The following is a 21634-nucleotide window of genomic DNA, read 5'->3' on the forward strand; positions in this document are numbered from 1 at the left end:
GTCACTAATGCATGTGGGGTGAGTATGCCCCATCGTATCTCTTGCCTCGGAATATCAGCTTCAGTCTCTGTTAATTTTGTTAGGCTTACCTTCACAAATCGTTCCTCTCGTGTTCCTATCCGCATTTCTGTTTTCTCCTCTTGCTGCCACTGCTGCTGGCGCCGTTCCTTTGGACTACCGCTTATTTTCTGCAGCCTGTTGACACTTCTTTCTTGCGAAATCCTTCCCCACTACACAAATTCTTTTTATTGCAGCGCTAATGGACACTGGTCAAGTGCTACTTGCGCTGATATCCCGGTCGGTTGCCTCTTGTCTGTGACTCTTATTCTACTCCCATTTGCACTTACTGGACTGTGTAAACTTCTCTCTACTGTGCGTGCTGCTGCTGATTTCTGTGTTATATCTCCTGAATTTGCATACCTCTGAGGCCTTGTAATTCTTTGTGGTGCCCTTACACAAACTCTCTATCCATTGATCCTCATCTTGTATCTTCCATGTCCTGCTTCGATGCTTCTGCTTGGCGTCATACCTAACTTGGCTGCAGTTTTATATTCGTCTGCCTTTCGCAACTCGATCCACGCGTTCCATATTTTAATTCTTCTGCCTGCATAATCAATAGTTACACAGCGCTTGTCCAGGAAATCTCTTCCCACTAAACCAACAAAGGGTAAATCTATACTTGCCACTATTATCTGAGAATTCTATACACATTCTGTCCCCTGCAGCGCATGGAATACTATTTTCGCTCTCCCTTCCATTCCGATATTCTCATTTTCAGTACTCCAAATGGTGACAGTTCACTTTGAATCTCAGTGTTTCCCTTACTTCAGTCCTATCTCCTTTATTAAGTTCACATGCACAACACTGTCTGTTAGTAATTTCACCTGAGGGCTACTTGAATCACAGCAGTTAAATGAACAAAATAATTTTTGCTCGTGCAGTCCGCGGTACATATAATGTCGGATGTAGCGTAATGTGACTACATCATTATGCTTTGGTTTCGTTTACCTGAGCATTCTTCTTACAGATATTTAGCTATCGGCTCTGTACAGTCTCTAACGTAGTGCCTCGAGCGATGACATGTAAAACATGTACCTGGTCTCGCTTGGGCGCATGGGGGAGTATGACCCATCAGGCTGCACTGACTGCACCTCACTTGAGGCGGACATTGTGACCTGGAACTGTTTCCTTTGAAGTGACGACAATTTGTCTCTTCCAAAGATAACTTGTTCTGAGACTGCTTCATTTCTTGGACTTGGTACTTTCGTTTACACTCTCGTGCCAAGTAACCTTCCTGACCACAATTAAAGCATGTTTTACCAGATCCACGGCCTTGTCTTGAATTTCTGAAACCCTTAAATTTTTCCAATCTGAAACTATGGCACTCTATTCAACTGACAATAGCTTCAAGCACTATTAGGCGTTCCCCTTGAGCTCTAACAATCGTCTTTATTTGGTCCTCATACAGCCCCCGAATGAAAAGTGCCAGCCTACATATACCAATCAATGTGTTACTTCCTGAGACATCTCTCTCGTTCATTAATCTTTTCATTGCTTCCCAGAAATGGAATTGGAGTGTATATATTTGCACACCCCATTGAGCCATACTTTCATCCCATGCTTGCCTACTGCCAAATAATTTGCAAGCGTAATAGTCTAACATTCGTTTGTCTTCGTAGTTCTCCTTAAGAACAGCATGCACTGTGAACTACGATTCCGTATGATTGTGGGCTAATAGTTTGCTAGGAGCTGACCCTTGATCTGCGCTACTACAAATTTTAAAAATGCTTTCTTAGAACTAGTGTCTACTAGTTCAAAAGTATTGCCGCATTTGTTTATAAATTCCGACAATTGTTCACTGTCCACATTTGACATTCATGCCACTAATTTAGTTGTTTGATTATAGCTAAGAACTACACTCCTGGAAATTGAAATAAGAACACCGTGAATTCATTGTCCCAGGAAGGGGAAACTTTATTGACACATTCCTGGGGTCAGATACATCACATGATCACACTGACAGAACCACAGGCACATAGACACAGGCAACAGAGCATGCACAATGTCGGCACTAGTACAGTGTATATCCACCTTTCGCAGCAATGCAGGCTGCTATTCGCCCATGGAGACGATCGTAGAGATGCTGGATGTAGTCCTGTGGAACGGCTTGCCATGCCATTTCCACCTGGCGCCTCAGTTGGACCAGCGTTCGTGCTGGACGTGCAGACCGCGTGAGACGACGCTTCATCCAGTCCCAAACATGCTCAATGGGGGACAGATCCGGAGATCTTGCTGGCCAGGGTAGTTGACTTACACCTTCTAGAGCACGCTGGGTGGCACGGGATACATGCGGACGTGCATTGTCCTGTTGGAACAGCCAAGTTCCCTTGCCGGTCTAGGAATGGTAGAACGATGGTTTCGATGACGGTTTGGATGTACCGTGCACTATTCAGTGTCCCCTCGACGATCACCAGTGGTGTACGGCCAGTGTAGGAGATCGCTCCCCACACCATGATGCCGGGTGTTGGCCCTGTGTGCCTCGGTCGTATGCAGTCCTGATTGTGGCGCTCACCTGCACGGCGCCAAACACGCATACGACCATCATTGGCACCAAGGCAGAAGCGACTCTCATCGCTGAAGACGACACATCTCCATTCGTCCCTCCATTCACGCATGTCGCGACACCACTGGAGGCGGGCTGCACGATGTTGGGGCGTGAGTGGAAGACGGCCTAACGGTGTGCGGGACCGTAGCCCAGCTTCATGGAGATGGTTGCGAATGGTCCTCGCCGATACCCCAGGAGCAACAGTGTCCCTAATTTGCTGGGAAGTGGCGGTGCGGTCCCCTACGGCACTGCGTAGGATCCTACGGTCTTGGCGTGCATCCGTGCGTCGCTGCGGTCCGGTCCCAGGTCGACGGGCACGTGCACCTTCCGCCGACCACTGGCGACAACATCGATGTACTGTGGAGACCTCACGCCTCACGTGTTGAGCAATTCGGCGGTACATCCACCCGGCCTCCCGCATGCCCACTATACGCCCTCGCTCAAAGTCCGTCAACTGCACATACGGTTCACGTCCATGCTGTCGCAGCATGCTACCAGTGTTAAAGACTGCGATGGAGCTCCGTATGCCACGGCAAACTGGCTGACACTGACGGCGGCGGTGCACAAATGCTGCGCAGCTAGCGCCATTCGACGGCCAACACCGCGGTTCCTGGTGTGTCCGCTGTGCCGTGCGTGTGATCATTGCTTGTACAGCCCTCTCGCAGTGTCCGGAGCAAGTATGGTGGGTCTGACACACCGGTGTCAATGTGTTCTTTTTTCCATTTCCAGGAGTGTAATTTGTCCCAACTATCTGAACTGAGCCTATTGGACTCAGCGGGTTGACTTATGATCACTAACCTTCCGTTATTGCTTTCATCTTGTTGTCTGGTGCATTGCTTTCCTGCAGTCTCCTTTCGGGTCAGGTGGACATATTGCTCACAGGTGCGGCTGTAGCAGCGTCGACAGTGGTGGCAGTGTCACTGTCTGTTACCCTCTGCCTAAGCGAGCATCTCGCTCGTAGTCTGCACATTAGCGATAGCGGTTTTGGTGGCAGCTCTGAGGCTCCTTGGTCATGTCAGCTTCTCTCAGACAGACACTCAGCGGCAGTGGTGGTGGCTGCCTCCTCTCTCACTCACCTTGCACAGTGGCAGTGGCGGCATTGATGGCTGCCCTTCTGGTCAGGTGAGCCTCTCGCTCAGCTTCCATAGTGGCAGTGGCGGCACTGATGGCTGCCCTCATTGTCAGATGAGCCTCTCACTCAGCTTCCATAGTGGCAGTGGCGGCTTTGATGGCTGCCCTATGGTCAGATGAGCCTCTTGCTCATCTTGCACAGTGGCAGTAGTTGCATTGATGGTAGCCCCACTCCTCTGTTGAGCCTCTCACTCAGCTTGCACAGTGGCGGTGGCAGGATTGATGGCTGCCCCTCTGATCATAAGAGCATCTTGCTCAGCTTGCACAGTGGCAGTCGTGGCATTGATGTCTGCCCTTCTGTTCAGGTGAGCCTCTCACTCAGCTTCCATAGTGACAGTGGTGGCATTGGTGGGTGGCTGCCCTTCTGGTCAGGTGAGCCTCTCGCTCAGCTTGCACAGTGGCTGTGGTGACATTCATGGCTGCCCTTCTGGTCAGATGACCCTCTCGCTCATCTTGCACAGTGGCAGTAGTGGCATTGATGGTAGCCCCGCTCGCCTGATGAGCTTGCACAGTGGCGGTGGCAGCATCAATGGCTGCCCCTCTGTTCAAAAGAGCATCTTGCTCAGCTTGCACAGTAGCAGTGATGGCATTTATGCCTGCCCTTCTGTTCAGGTGAGCCTCTCACTCAGCTTCCATATTGGCAGAGGCAGCATTGGTGGCTGCCCTTCTGGTCGGGTGAGCCTCTCACACACCTTCCATAGTGGCAGTGGCGGAACTGATGGCTGCCCTTCTGGTCATGTGAGCGTCTCACTCAGCTTACATAGTTTAATTGGCAGCATTGATGACTGCCCTTCTGGTCATGTGAGCGTCTCACTCAGCTTACATAGTTTAATTGGCAGCATTGATGACTGCCCTTCTGGTCATGTGAGCGTCTCACTCAGCTTACATAGTTTAATTGGCAGCATTGATGACTGTCCTTCTGGTGAGTTGAGCCTCTCATTCAGTTTGCACAGTGTCAATGATGGTGTTGATAGCTGCCCTTCTGGTCAGATGAGCCTCTCATTCAGCTTGCACAGTGGCAGTGGCGGTGTTGATGGCTCCCCTTCTGGTCAGATGAGCCTCTCATTCAGCTTTCACAGTGGCAGTGGCAGCGTTGATGGGTGCCCTTCTGGTCAGTTGAGCCTCTCATTCAGGTTGCACAGTGGTAGTGCCAGTGTTGATAGCTGCTCTTCTGGTCAGATGAGCCTCTCATTCAGCTTGCACAGTGGCAGTGGCAGCGTTGATGGCTGTCCTTGTGGTCAGGTGAGCTTCTCGCTCAGCTTGCATAGTAGCAGTGGTGTCATTGATGGCCGCCCTTCTGGTCAGGTGAGCCTCATTTTCTGCTTGCACAGTTTCAGTGGCGGCGTTGATGGCTGCCCTTCTGGTCAGGTGAGCCCCTCACTCACAGTTGCACAGCGGCAGTTATGGCTGCCGTTTCACCTGAAATCATTCCCTCAACACATTTCCAGTCGGTGTTTTAATAGTGCTGCTGAGCTTCTTTACTACTATTTCAGTACCCTGATTCGCTTTGGCATTCTTCTTGATCCACCTATTCAATCACTCAAACAACCAGCCCCACCCTTCACATGACACCAAAAAGTGTTCGCCACCGTTGATGTGTTCCGAGAGAGAATAAGGAGGACACTTTGACTGACAAGGGCTTACTTCGATCAGTGCAATCGATGAGCGATTTCAATGTGGGCAGTTTGCGGGACTCCACTCTGTAAGGAACCTACAAACTAACTGGGGTTTCATAGACACAGAAGTTGGAGTAACCCTCAAGGGAACTCGGGACTAAGTGAAACCCCAAATAACCAAAGTTGAATGGAAGTTTTTTCCTGGCACTGCTGAATAGAGTTTCTACAAGTCATGGCCTGCTATTGTTGCATGCAGCCTATGCAGATCTACAAACCAGCTGCATGTGAACCTGCGATCCCGAGTCTATCTCATCAGTACTGCTACTCTTCAGACAGTCCTCCAAATATTCTAATTCCGCAGTCTGGCGATGACCGAAATAGGCGCCATAGACCACTACCAGACTGTTTGTGTCCCACTTTAGGGTGGGTCCCGCTTTATGGTGTTCCCCATGTTTCTGAAGGATTCTCCCTGATGTACATAGTGAGCCTGTGTGTGAACATTACCATATTAGGCCAAATCAAGGGCGCTTAGATTATAGTCACATACTTCGTACAGGATCTGAGTATGCCTCTTGTGTGTACCTCGCCCGTGTATAGTATGGAGGAAGGCCAATGCTCTGTGAGCAAACGATTGCAATAACACTTCCTCTGCCTTCCCAAGACATAACTTAACTACAACGTTAATTTAATTCAATCTTCCGTTTCTAAATCGGATTGCAGGACAAATTGTTCTGACTAGAGATTATTTGGAAAATGTAAAATTCTCTTGGAATATGCTGTTAACTTTAAATAATTGTTCGTAATACTTACATTGTGTGGTTTGCATTCATTTTTGCTTTTCTTAAACCTACAATATTGTTTGTATTCCTTTAGCATCATTAACAGTTCTGTCACTCTCTTAAACAAATAAACATCTTTGCTGCTGCTTACATTTGAAATAATATTACATTTTGTAATATGAGTTAACCCATCTGTCAAAAACTGCTTTACGTATTCATATTCACCACTTCTTAAATTTTACTAAGAAATTTTCTTTTTACATTCATGTTGAGATATTTTAATTTTGTTTCAGTGCTTTTGCTTCTGTTTCTATTAATATTTGTGTAATGTTTGGATAGAACATTGGTATTGGTACAACTTTCATTCTTGTCCATGACATGTATAATCAGGGTTGTCACAAGTTTCCCCAAGCAAAATTCCCTGATATTTCCCTGATTTCCAGACAAGTTTTAGGATTTTTCCTTGACAAATTTTGAAATCTCAAGGGTAAGTTAAGATGTTAGTTGACAATCTGTCTTGATCTACGTTACAAGAAACAATAGTGCAAACTAGGATATATCTAAAAGATAGCGTTTCCTGATGTGAGCAAAAATGAAGAACTTACATCAACATCTTCTGTAACAAACTGTTTCTAGATGGAGAAAGCAAGCGAAATGGTATATGTGTCTCATTAAGACCACGGATGTTATTTTATTTTAATAAAACGAAACGCATTTGGTGACACAAATACCCTTTTACTTGGAGTTGCAAGACAGATTTAAAATACTTTTACTGATTTCAGAAATAAAAAAAAGTAGGTCTCTTGAAAGAAGTGTATAAGGCGGGGAAGAACTGTATAAACCAACACTGTAGGTGACTCCCAGTAAATTGTTGGTCCTACTATGTTCGTCGTTGTCGGTTGTTACCCACAGTGTTATACCTATTATTTTACCTGTATTGTGTGATTTTTCATTTGAGAAATATGTGAGTACAAAGTGTACAAAACGTCAGCAACTGACACAATTTTCTTCTTCTTATTGTCCATACTTTCTAACATACTAAGTCCTTTTGAATTGCCAAAATGTTCTAGAACAAATAAAAATCTATAAAACAGCACACTGCACAATGTAGTATCGGTGATGTAACACATCCTGAAATCCATCGCCCATGGCCTCTGGCCTGCTGAGGAACACTGCAGTCCTGGGTCCATGGATAAACCATGAAAATCCGCTGCATTACGTCACACACAGATAGGTGAAACTGGATCCTACGGGCAGGGACTGCACATTAGTGGGAACCGAATGGCTTCAGATTGGTAGGCCTGATCCATTACAGATACCTGCAGAAACAGCCTGCGGTTTTGGCACGTCGCAGAAACCCACTCTTGTGGCCAGCTATTCACGAGCCACAGACAGCATGTCGATGAAATGAGACTGTGGTGATCAATCCATACAAAAGACAACTTGTTCAAATTCTCTGAGAATCAATAATAAGGCGAATAGGTATCAACCCACAGAAAAGATGCTTGCTGAGCCACAGACAGGCCAGTGGAAAAGGCAATCATCCTCTCACAGCTAAACCTTCAGCCATAGCTTTTGTCAGAAAACCAGAACACACACACATTCACACAATCATTCAGATACAACTCAAGCACATATGACCACTGTCTAAGGCCGCCGCATCTACAGTCTCTGGGAATCAGATCCAAACAAACCACTACTCATGCCTCCTGTCGGCAGCTGCCAGGCTAGTGACAAGAAGTGGTGGCAGCACTGACTGCGTGCTGAGGGGAGTGGTAGGAAGGGGAGAAGCAGTAGTAATGAGAGAGCAGCGAAGCGGCTCATGTGCTCAGCTGCATCCAGCCAGCGACGAAGGGTGACACCTCAGTAAATAAACCATTTTATCTACTGAGACAAAAACGAGATTCTTCCTGTGTTTTTTTTTTTTCAAATTTCCCTGATGTTCACCTAATGTGTTTGAAATTCCCTGATACTCCCTGTTTCCCTGGTTTCCAGAAACTGTGGCAACCCTGATACCAGTTTGCTTACAAAAATCCACTACTGCCAACCTAGTCACACTGTTGGTTTCTTTGGACAAGACTATGTTTTCTACAGTGCAAGAATTTCAATATTATTTACCTGAGCTAATTCTACTTCTACAATATTGTTTTCTGCAGGACCTAACTGTGCATCATTTCGTTTGTGTTCTGGCTCTGCTGTAATGATCCTTTCTTAGTTCTGCAATCGAATTAGTGAGGTCTAAAATCTCTTTTCCCACATTTTTTATTCCGGTATTCATAATATCAATTTTACCAGCCAAACTATTTTTTGGTGTCTCAATTTTACTACATAAACTATATTACTTAGATCACTTGTCATTCCATTGACTTCACATTAGATTAGATTAGATTAGATCACATCACATCCGATCTTTATTGGCCCAGGTAATGATGTAGTACACAAATGCTACATTCTGATGTAGAAGAAGTCAAAGTATAACAACATATATTACATGATTTAAATGTACATCAATTACAATATTGTTACATTAAATGGGCATTAAGTCATAATGTACAAGAGTATATACTGTACAGTTAGAAAGAGAATATTATAAAAGCAGATCGAGCATATACAGTATAGGCAGACTGATATTTGCATTACAGTAACATATAAATAGTTGATCATATGGTGCTTAAGAGCTAGTAACATTTATATAACCCATCATTAAGGTACTGACACAGTTATTTAGTGTACTTCCTGAAGGAATGCGTGCAGGCTGTAGAAAAGCAGTGATGAGTCAATTATGCCATAGCAACTCACTTGAACTTTATCAAGTTATTTATTGGTTTAATTTCTAGGGAAAGCCTATTATAAGTAACTTTTCCATAATGCAGCTTTCCTTTTTTCATTTAGGCTGGTGTTCACTGGCTCTATATGAAAGTTTAGTTTTCCCTTCTGTTATAGAAGTGAATCATTCGTTGTTTCGATTTTACTGCCCAAGTGTTGCAATAATTACATGAAAATATTTAGCCTCCTCTTCCTTTCCTTTCATGATGAATAATTTTGCCTAACACGCCAAAAATATTCATTTGCAGTTCATATGACCTAATACACTACCTGCCTTCATTGCACAAAACAGAAAAAAACTGAAAGTATTTAGTAAGCAATGTAGAAGTTCCAAGTAGTTAATTTTCTTTCACTCTGTTTATAATTTTCCTTGTCCATCTGCCTGTTTCACATTTAGTCATTACTATTATCAGTGCCATCCATATTTTCAATTTGCACTCCTTTTAATTAATTTCATTATGTGTGATGGTTTTCAACTAATCCCAGCGCAATCTACCAAATTAAAATGTTGTTGTTGTGGTCTTCAGTCCTGAGACTGGTTTGATGCAACTCTCCATGCTACTCTATTTTGTGCAAGATTCTTCATCTCCCAATACCTACAGCAGCCGACATCCTTCTGAATCCGCTTAGTGTATTCACCTCTTGGTCTCCCTCTACGATTTTTACCCTCCATGCTGCCCTCCAGTGCTAAATTGGTGATCCCTTGATGCCTCAGAACATGTCCTACGTACCGATCCCTTCTTCTAGTCAAGTTGTGCCACAAACTCCTCTTCTCCCCAATTCGATTCAATACCTCCTCATTAGTTATGTGATCTACCCATCTAATCTTCAGCATTCTTCTGTAACACCACATTTCGAAAGCTTCTATTCTCTTCTCCTCTAAACTATTTATCGTCCATGTTTTACTTCCATACATGGCTACACTCCATACAAATACTTTCAGAAACGACTTACTGACACTTAAATCTATACTCGATGTTAACAAATTTCTCTTCTTCAGAAACGCGTTCCTTGCCATTGCCAGTCTACATTTTATATCCTCTCTACTTTGACCATCATCAGTTATTTTGCTCCCCAAATAGCAAAACTCCTTTACTACTTTAAGTGTCTCATTTCCTAATCTAATTCCCTCAGCATCACCTGACTTAATTCGACTACATTCCATTATCCTCGTTTTGCTTTTGTTGATGTTCATCTTATACCCTCCTTTCAAGACACTGTCCATTCCGTTCAACTGCTCTTCCAAGTCCTTTGCTGTCTCTGACAGAATTACAATGTCATCGGCGAACCTCAAAGTTTTTATTTCTTCTCCATGGATTTTAATACCTACTCCGAACTTTTCTTTCGTTTCCTTTACTGTTTGCTCAATATACAGATTGAATAGCATCGGGGATAGGCTACAGCCCTGTCTCACTCCCTTCCCAACCTCTGCTTCTCTTTCATGCCCCTCGACTCTCATAACTGCCATCTGGTTTCTGTACAAATTGTAAATAGCCTTTCGCTCCCTGTATTTTACCCCTGCCACCTTCAGAATTTGAAAGAGAGTATTCCAGTCAACATTGTCAAAAGCTTTCTCTAAGTCTACAAATGCTAGAAACATAGGTTTGCCTTTCCTTAATCTTTCTTCTAAGATAAGTCGTAGGGTCAGTATTGCCTCACGTGTTCCAACATTTCTACAGAATCCAAACTGATCTTCCCCGAGGTCGGCTTCTACCAGTTTTTCCATTCGTCTGTAAAGAATTCGTGTTAGTATTTTGCAGCTGTGGCTTATTAAACTGATAGTTCGATAATTTTCACATCTGTCAACACCTGCTTTCTTTGGGATTGGAATTATTATATTCTTCTTGAAGTCTGAGGGAATTTTGCCTGTCTCATACATCTTGTTCACCAGATGTTTGAGTTTTGTCAGGCCTGGCTCTCCCAAGGCCGTCAGTAGTTCTAATGGAATGTTGTCTACTCCCGGGGCCTTGTTTCGACTTAGGTCTTTTAGTGCTCTGTCAAACTCTTCACGCAGTATCATATCTCCCATTTCATCTTCATCTACCTCCTCTTCCATTTCCATAATATTGTCCTCAAGAACATCGCCCCTGTATAGACCCTCTATATACTCCTTCCACCTTTCTGCTTTCCCTTCTTTGCTTCTTTCTGCTTTGCCCTTGCTTGCATATTCATGCAAGTGGTTCTCTTTTCTCCAAAGGTCTCTTTAATTTTCCTGTAGGCAGTATCTGTGTTACCCCTCATGAGATAAGCCTCTACCTCCTTACATTTGTCCTCTAGCCATCCCTGTTTAGCCATTTTGCAGTTCCTGTCGATCTCATTTTTGAGACGTTTGTATTCCTTTTTGCCTGCTTCACTTACTGCATTTTTGTATTTTCTCCTTTCATCAATTAAATTCAGTATCTCTTCTGTTACCCAAGGATTTCTACTAGCCCTCGTCTTTTTACCTACTTGATCCTCTGCTGCCTTCACTATTTCATTCCCCAAAGCTACCCATTCTTCTTCTACTGTATTTCTTTCCCCCATTCCTGTCAATTGTTCCCTTATGCTCTCCCTGAAACTCTGTACAACTTCTGGTTCTTTCAAGAATAGATACTTAACTTGCAGTTTCTTGAAGATCATAAAATGAGTTGAAAATTTCTCCACTACAGTTATCTCCATCTGTAACAGTCTTAGGCACTCTGTAATGTCATGACATAACATAGAAGTAAAGCTGCGAGGACCAGGCGTGAGTCGTGCTTCGGTAGCTCAGATGGTAGAGCACTTGCCCGTGAAAGGCAAAGGTCCCGAGTTCGAGTCTCGGTCGGGCACACAGTTTTAATCTGCCAGGAAGTTTCATATCAGCGCACACTCCGCTGCAGAGTGAAAATCTCATTCTGAAAATATTCCACTTTTCAGCCTGAAGGATGGCGGCGAGGGCATATTTTGCTTAATCATATGCTGCTTCTGAACCAAAAAGGGCAGGAAACCCACCATACTTCAAGGCATCCACTTCACGTATTCCACTTGAACTCAGGATCTCTGGAATCACACACATAATTGAACATATTGCATTGGGGATCATCTGGCTGTGAATTGAATCATGGGCTGGGGCTATGTTGTGGGATGTGGCAAGAGTGTGAAGTAGTTCCCAGTTAATGAGGGGTTCATTATAGGTGTCAGCTTGGTAGGGAGTGAAACATAAGGAGATGTCTTCAGCTTGGCACTACTGTAGCAGAAAGACAGCTAGATAGGAAGAGGACATCGATGCTGTTGAAAAATGGGTTGCAAGGTGTTCTGCAAGGAACGTTGAAATGGTACAAAGACCACCCTGTAGTACAAAACCTGAGACAGCTGTTGATCATTGGCGGCCTATACGGCCATGGAGCTTGGCCCAAACCTGAGATGAGGAGGCATTTGTCTCCAGGGTGGATACAGAGTGCTCCCAGTGTTCCTCCTTGCTGCATCTGATTAGATAGTGAGCCTTACCACAAAGTTTCTTAAAAGTTACGGTTGGTCTGTGAAGGATGTAGTTTGAATTGTCCCTTTGATCCACCACGACATCAGCTGAGGCTGTTGAGGGGGGTACCTGAAGAAAGGGGATTAGCAGTTCCAGTGACATGGATGATAGCATCTGGGAAGCCTTGCACAACCTGATCAATACAATCCATCAGAGGAGGTAGATTAACAGCAGTAGGCCCTGTGAAGTGCCCAACAGGTCAGTCGGTCTGTCTGGTGGTGGCAAGGAAATGACAGTATCGCTGGAAAGTGGTCACTGTCACATAGGTTGTCATATAGTGACCAATGTAACAAAGTCACAAGATTAGGGGAAGAGATCGTTAGATTGATAACTCAAAAGGTGGCATGGACAGCACTGAAGTAAGTAGGAGAACTGTCATTGAGGAGGCACAGATCATGGTCTGTGAGAAGGTGATCAATTAGAAGGCCATTAGCAGATGAAGACATACTCCCACCAAGTGGGAGAAAAGGGGGGAAGTTGTTGGATTAATGTGGTCAATTCAAAATAAGTAAGTAGCCTGCATGGATGCAGGAAAACATTGCAAATGGTAATTATTGAGGTCATTGGCGCCCAACCACTGTTGCCTCCAATGTGGTATGAAGGTGATTCCATTCACTGACGGCGTCTCTACAAACCAAAGTACTGATCCCTACAGATGCTGAGCGTGACCAGCACTGTTCGAAAATAATGCACAATAACCACAAAGAATTGGAGAATGGTCATCAGGGAAGTGGAGTTCTTAGAGAGCAATGTAAACTGCAGAATGCGAGGAAATAAGCTACCATAATTCCAGTAGGTGACTGTAGTGCCCAGTGCAATCTCACAAAATGATCATGTGAGTGGTGGCAAGTTTAAGTGTGAAGGGGGCCAGGAGAATCTGTCATGCTGCAGGATCACTGCCTGTCAACAGTGGGGATGGAATCACATCCACAAACATTGGCCCAGAATATGAGTGCTTTGAGCGATCTGGTGCCTTTGGGGGCACTGGAGGAGCCTTGTCTCAATTCTTCTTCTTCTTCTTCTTCTTTTAGTTTGTAACTTTTGGTGGGCAAGGTTCGTTCAAGGGGCTATCTGCATTGCGTTTAGGGACAAATAAAGAGCCGATAGCCCTGGTACCCTGCAGACTGTCTCCCCTTCGACCAATGTTTGGTGTTGTTTAGTGATTTCCTGATATGTTTTGTACTACAGTGCGTGTGCACTTTTGTCATTTTGTTAATATGATTTGTACTCATTCCGTATACATTTTGTGATTTGCTGATATGTTCTGTACTGCAGTGTGTGTGTGCACTTATGTCATTTGTTACTCATTGTGTATACATTTTGTCTTTGCTTTGTATGTTCTGTACTCAGTGCATGTGCACTATATTTTACTTCATGTTCTGCACTTATATATATGCATATATTCTGTGATTGTAAACTTAGTTAATTAAGAAAAATTTGTTGCTCATGGCAAGTCCAATTGACTCACCATTGCTGCCAAATTTTTGCCCCCCCAGTGGAGGGTTATGTAAGACGTATACATTGCCAGCGATGGGCGAGGCATGACAGAATCTCTGACCAGAGAGTAGTTTATCGTTAGCTGTTGCTAGTCTGTGCTTGACCGCGCGTGTCGACAGTAGTAGTAGTCAGTTGACAGTAGTAGGTAGTAGTTGTCAGTCCGTGTTAGTGAGTGCTAGTCGGCGGGAGTCGGCATGCGTCGGCTGTGTGCTCTGCTCGCGACTCTGGTCAGGACTCTGGTGGATGAGTATTGTTGTAGGAGGTAACAGAGATGAAAAAATTAAAGAGACATGGGAATTTCACCTTCGGAATAAATGAAAGAAGATGCAATACCTCGTGAGGAAGAGTAAATGGATCTGAATTAACAAGCATTAACAAGAATATACTATACACATCGTAGAATAGCAGTCTTAACTAATTTTTTCTTTCAGAATACGAGGCAATTGATGCAGGCTGTCAGACAGAACTACACATCTTAGTTTTAGTGAGAAATATGCTAGAAATAAGGAATAGTTGTATAATGGATAATGAAGTGACTTTTTTGCAGATGATAATGAATGGTGATGAATAATGATGAAGAATATGCTACTATGGATAATGAAGTTTTTCTTTACAGGTGATGATAATAATGGAGTTATGATAATATGGATAATGAAGTTTTTTTCTTTACAGATGAGGATAATGTTGAAGATTATGTATTTATGCTATGTAGTTATTTAGGTATTTGTTGCAGTTCGTTTTGACAGTATGTCTTATATCGCATAGTATGATGACTGAAGGTTTTGGAAAGGACAGCTAAAGAACACATATATTTTTTATACACATTTCACTACATGTTAATTCGAAGTTCACTACTTTTCAGCATAATATGCGTTTCTTCTTTCAGTTTAATAATCCATTTTTGTATATTTTGCAGGAGAAATTATTCATGAAATTAATGTGGTATAAGCAGTTGTTCATTAAACCTATGTCATTTATGAATGTGATCACATATACTCTACTTGTTTCATAACCTTGCTACAGCTGACTCATGACGAATGACGTTACACATCTGCATTTGCAGCAATAACTCAAAAGCAAATGATGTTATTAATTATCGATCCCAACGCAATGCACTGCTAGCACAAAAAAAAATATATATATATATATATATATATATATATATATATATTTGCTTTGTAACTGGCCAATGGATGACACTGATTATTGTAATAAGATGACCCATGATCCCAATGATCAATGATTACTATAATTAGATTAATTATGTATAAATCCTATGCCAATAATTAACTCATTTTGAATTATGACCATGTCAGCTATATGAATGTTTTCATTCACTCGTGGGGTTTGAGAAGTTACGCTCAATGCGAGACAACCGACTGAAACAAACCTCATCGGTTGCAGCCGTTATATGAATATTTTCATTCAGTCTCCAGTCTGAGTTATTGTATTTACGTGCTTTTTCAACTTTTTCGGCTATTCATGAACAATGACTTTTTTATGGTCAAATGAACTATATTACTTCAAGAAGATGTGAATAAAATGTATGTTTCTAAAAATAAAGTATTTCCAAAATTTATGTATCTACATACTTAAATAGGACTTTTTGTATGTGTGGTATTAAATGTCAATTTCTGGTTCGTATTGAAAGTTTAGTATCTGTTGCTGCCTGTAAATATATGTACATATAAATAATCAGTTTTTAACACATTTTTATTAGGTTGGTTTCATCCCTGTTTGCTCGGTACGTACAAATTTTCCCATTAATTTTAAACCAACTTACCGATAAGCTAGGCACTTGAAACTTTCAACATACCTCAGAAATGGATGACACTGCAATATTAACATCCTTTCGAGTCCGGTGTGTTGCACAAGGAACTCGTTTTTCTGTCTGTCTGTCAGTTCGGTACAAATTTTACAACTGGTTTCGAACTAACTTTCCGATAAGATAAATATTTGAAACTTTCAGCTTAGCTCAGAAATGGATGACAATGCCATATTAACTAGTTTTCTTTTCTGGTGTGTGTCGAAGAGCACTTGCTACACCACTGTTATTCCACTGTTTTCTTGTTCCACTCGCCAATGTTTCGCAAGTAAGAACGATTGGTGCTAAGCCTCTATGTGACCTCGATTCTCTCTCGTTTTTACATTGGCGATCTTCTCGCGAGGTATACATAGGAGGAAGTAATATATTGATTGACTTTAGAACGTTTGAAACCAGTTGAAAAATTCATACAAGCAAGAATAAAAAGCAGAAAATACCTTTTTAAATAAAGAAACTTTTGGTTTTTAAAACTGGCTAAAAAGTAGTAAATAATCTCTCCCAGCCCAATACAGATTCCTAACGACATAACGATAGTCTTGGACATTTTTTCTTGTTTAATAGCTATGGAAAAACTTGTAAAACTGAAAACGGCAGACATGCAGTAGTTAACAGTAAGGATTGTAAGAAATAACTCTCAGAAAAACCACAGAGCAAAAATCAAATGGTTCAAATGACTCTGAGCACTATGGGACTTAACATCTGAGGTCATCAGTCCCCTAGAACTTAGAACTGCTTAAACCTAACATCACACACATCCATGCCCGAGGCAGGATTCGAACCTGCGACCATAGCGGTTCCAAACTGAAGCGCCTAGAACCGCTCGGCCACAGCGGCCGACCAAAACCACAGAGCAGTTCATATCATCTGAACTGAAATACAGTTGTTAGAGACTTAGGAGAACTATTCATGCATCAATTACATATTATATGTGTCCCAGGATTTTCGCTTTAAATTTTACAAATAATATCATAGCCATTAAAAATTGACAAGCACATATTTTCAGGACCCTGTGTGGCATTAGGAATCCGTACGAGGCTTGGAGCAACTGTCTAATACATTTTAGTCCGTTTTAAAAATGTGTTATGCTAAAACGTTTTTTACTTAAATAATTATTTTTAATTTAAAATTATTGAATTTCTATCTCTCTCTCTTTCCACTGGTTAGCACACAACATCGATATCGATAATTTTTTTTCAGTAAATGCTGAGGTGACAATAAGGTAAACCTCATACGATACTTTTTTTGCTGATTTTTTATTTATGTTTAAAATAAACATTTACTGCCACTTGTGCGAAGTATTTTTCCCAAAAAATTTTTGTTATTTGATAATGTCCTTTGAATTTCTTCGTTTAACGTAAGTTTCATAATATGCTTCATCCTTCCAGATACTGCATATCGCGATTTTATCTTGAGGGTCACACCTTTGTCAGTCATAAGAGTTCTTCCATTCATGTACAGTAATCTGATTAACATATACATATAATTTTGTGGTAGTTAAAGCTTCTTTGTTTCCATTTAAGCAGTATAAACGAATGAAATTAATTTATAAATTTCAACAATCGAAACACAATAATCTGGACAGTGCAACCCAAGATTACTTCAACAGGTAACCTTGCGTGTGTTGAAATGTGTCTGCGTAATACTATTAAAATGTAGATATGTTTTTAGTGCTGTAAGCATTTGTGTGTTGGATAAACACACCGAGAAGGCTCTCTCCTTCCCAAGTTTGGCACACAGCGAGCACACACATTTTTCAATAATACCTTAAAATTATTCAGCTGAATTACATAATAACATCTTGTACTCATCTTCAACTTTTGTAGTCCTGTCTTCCTCAGTTGCGTGTAATATTACGGTATAGTTGCTGTAATTAGTATTTCCTAAGGTTTTGAAATTACAGTCAGAGGCTATGGATGTTTTACCATGGTATTTTGGCTGTCAGTCATTCAGCCACATCCAGATGGATTTTATACAGGAGGTTGGAACTGCGCATTACTGCCTTTATATTTAAAATTCATGAGAAGGTACATGCATGCAACATACCACTGCACTACCACCCCTATCAAGCGTAGTGCCCTCTATCAAATATTACCCCATCTAAGGGACAAAGAAACATGCATGACAGTAATACTGCACGCACACCCTTTGTTTCTTTAAAAACATAAACCAAATATCTCCTGGCAATACACAGATGAAATTTTTGTGGTGTGGCCCCACGATGAAGAGAATTTAATGTGGAAATGAAAGGCGGTGATTGTCTAAGATTTCTAAACATCTTAGTCATTCAAAAAGTGGATGTGTCATTAGGGTATTTTATTTACCATCCACACATATGGATCTGTATTTGCAGTGCCCAGCTGCCACTATCCTTCACAAACAATGGACATCAGTTAAATGTTGGGACATGATGTGTCTGACAGAGACAGCCTTGCAAAGAATCTGGAATACCTACAACCTGTGTTCAAAGGTACCATAATGGATATTCGAGAAGGAGATTTTCACTCCACAGCAGAATGTGTACTGATATGAAACTTTTTGGCAGATTAAAAACTGTGTGCCAGACCAAGACTTGAACTCGGGACCTTTGCCTTCTGCAGGCAAGTGCACGTGAAAGGCAAAGGTCCCAAACTCGTGTCTCTGTCCGGCACACAGTTTTTATCTGCCAGGAAGTTTCATAATGGATATTTTCCACATTATATATGTGTAGTTCTAACAAGGAATAAACATGACCACTTAATAGATCAAGAGGAGAAGTAGCAGTTCAGTTCCAGAATGTTCCTGCCATATATGGGCAACATGGTGTTCAAGTTAAACACAATCCTAAAGAAATATTATTCTGGTGACTTACAAAGACAAGGGCCCTTCTTACCTTGGTAAAAAATGATCTTAGTTTGCAGAAGAGTGGCGTCTGCAGAATAACATCCCAATGTCACAGAGGCTACAATGGTCAGATCAAATGCATGATACATGAAAGGTGTTTGGAACATGATGGCCACACTTGCCTTTCACAGCCCAGTAAGTCAACCATAGCCAAGCATTTTATCTCTGCAGGACATTCTAAGAATTATTCTGAAATGGAAATCTTGGCCATAAAAAATTCTGGGATTTGGTTATTAAGGAATCTGTGGAAATACTTCTAACAGAAGATTTTTTTATTCATGATGACAACTTTCAACTTGATAAGGCATTGGACCTGATGATTTCTTCAATATATTCAGAAAGACAGAATTTTATGCCTAATGACATCTATAGCAATAATTAATTTTATTATTTTGACCACTGAATTTTAGCCCCAAGGGCCCACAATCCAGCAGAGGATGTGAACATAATATTACCGATAACCATGCAGATGGCGTTATGCTATACTCGACACAGTATGGGTGATCATGTAACAGTAACCTATGTGCATGTGCCCCCATGCAGTTTTAGGTTTAAAGTCAGTGACATGCACCGACAATCTCCAGTGTAAAGCTCATCAAAAGACAGCTGATTGGTTGTCAGTCAGAATATCATGGCCAGGTGTTGACATCATCTGGCTGCAATCTCAAACCTCCTGGAATATTCCACAGTTTTAATCGCTTACATTGGTGAGTCCATTTTAGCTTTGATTCAGCCTGTTTCTAATATCAGAATTATGTATTTGTTAATGACAGGTGTAAATGTATCCAATATGTTTGAAGTGGCAAGGAATGCTATCAATCACTAAAAATCTGCAGCTTCTGAAAATTTATGTAATTGTTATTTCCGGGCAAATACAAACATACTGTACAAAAGTGCAGTTCTTGTTTTGATTGGTGCAGGCACAAGAATGGAAACTGCCCTAATAAAGGCACTAACATTGATTTGGAATATATGAACAACTACTTTTATTGAAATCAATATTTATTAATCAGAGATAACAACTTCCACTTAGGGACAGAAGACAGTCCCACATTACATTCAATCAACTATGTTCTGAAAATAAAATTATCTATCAAAGCAAGCACTAGTCACATATTGCATGACAGTCATAGAATCAAATCATCCTTATTTACATACCGATCAGTTGAGCTGGTAACTTTATATTATAACAATTGAATTGGAGAGAAAGCCTTAATATTGATAAAATCTCTCTCTCTCTCTCTCTCTCTCTCTCTCTCTCTCTCTCTCTCTCTCACTCACACACACACACACACACACACACACACACACACACACACACAGAGTAGTTTGGCGAACAGCCTTACACACCCAGCTGTTTTATTGAATAATATTAACTTACATCATTTTAATACATAATTTAATAAATGAAAAACATTGTGAATTAAAAGTCTTGGTTAAAGTAGAATAAAACTTTTAACATTCATATCAAAAAATAAATGCACATTACTCTACATCAAATAATACAATAAATATTTGTGCAGGAAGGTGAAAAATTGTTTCTGTATGCTTAACCTAATACACCACATTCAAGTTTAAACACAACTTGCATAAGAACAGCTTTAAAAAGATTTATACATAAATGTCAGTATGGACTAAATGTCTACTTGATATGTCTCTCAAATTGCATGGACACAGCAGATGCAACTTTCTCCAACCACAATAACTGCAGATTACCTGTCCTTACACTATCAGCCTTACTTGCAAAATTAATGCAATTCATCTTAACAGCTGTTATACAATACACTCTCAACAGACACTAAATCTGCCAAGATATAAATTTAAGGTTACTTGACAAAGAAGTGAGCAGTACATAGTACATCTGATCCATTTAAAAGATGAAAAATACTAAGAAGAAATTATAGAGCAGACTGAAGGCTAAAATGAGTTCTTGACAAATGGAACAACTGGCAAGAGTAGATAACATCACCATAAAACTTATAAAAAAATTGAAAGAAAAATGTGAAGTACACAATATCTGTGGTAAAAGTGAAATAATTAATGCACAGTACTCATGACAAGCAGTGAGGTGTCTCCTTTGTTCAACTACACAAAAAAATAAATTACAGCAATATACTCTCTTTTTATGTCCAAACAACTGTTCATAAGCCCCTTAATTACACTCTTCTTGTCACTATTTCCTATGCCTCATACAGGACTGCACTAATCGGACTGCAGGAACAATAACTGTGAAGTACAGTATTTACAATGTAGTGAGATTGTGCGATCATCAATGGCATACATGTTTTTGCCAGTTCACTAATACACTTTACAAAATGTCAAAGTAACATCATAAGCAATATTACCACATCATCATTGTTCTTGAAAAAGTACAAAACATTTTGTAACGTATAAAATGATGGCAAAGGCACAAAAATCCCACAAAGATAACATGTATACATGTATATATATATATTTTTATATAAAAATTTCCATGTAGCACAAAGATGGTTCTGAGGTAACACTAGCAGTATACCGGACTTTGGTATATCTGGCAGATACAGAAAGCAAACAACAATCAGTGGCAGGCTCAAAATTGTCTGGTAAGCTATATGTCTATGCATACAGTCCCAGGCGATGAATCTTGGCTGAGAGGAAATTGTGGAGAATGAACACAAAAGGCTTAGGACAGCACTCCAAATCCAGTTCCTGGAAAAGCAGAAAGAGAGAATGAATAAAATATTGGAAAATCATGGACTGCATGTGCTCTCTCTCTCTCTCTCTCTCTCTCTCTCTCTCTCTCCCTTAATCCCCCCATTTACTGCTGTAGCTTGATTAGGGAATGGGATAGGAATTATTGTAGCCTGATAAGGAGGTGAGTGAAGAGATGCGTAACCTAGGAGCCAAAGAGAATGGAAAGATGGTAAAAGTACAAGTAATTAATGACTATTTTTGAGCAATTACTTACCCCGATTAGGAAGTGTACAGTAGGAATTAAGT

The 21634-nt window shown here is 41.2% G+C and overlaps 1 protein-coding gene across 1 annotated transcript in view; it reads right to left on the minus strand.

Annotated features, from left to right (window-relative positions):
- Nucleotides 1-19545: 19545 nt before the first annotated feature.
- Nucleotides 19546-21634, minus strand: part of LOC126176305 (beta-1-syntrophin-like) — a gene marked incomplete at its 5' end in the record, with an annotated part of 316135 nt that continues 314046 nt past the window's right edge. Inside the window, one exon of the mRNA XM_049923456.1 lies at nucleotides 19546-21343. Within this exon, the coding sequence (XP_049779413.1) occupies nucleotides 21251-21343 (93 nt within the window). The remainder of the gene's footprint in view (nucleotides 21344-21634) is intronic.

The sequence above is a fragment of the Schistocerca cancellata genome, chromosome 3 (assembly GCF_023864275.1).
Source record: "Schistocerca cancellata isolate TAMUIC-IGC-003103 chromosome 3, iqSchCanc2.1, whole genome shotgun sequence".
Classification (NCBI taxonomy): Eukaryota; Metazoa; Arthropoda; class Insecta; order Orthoptera; family Acrididae; genus Schistocerca; species Schistocerca cancellata.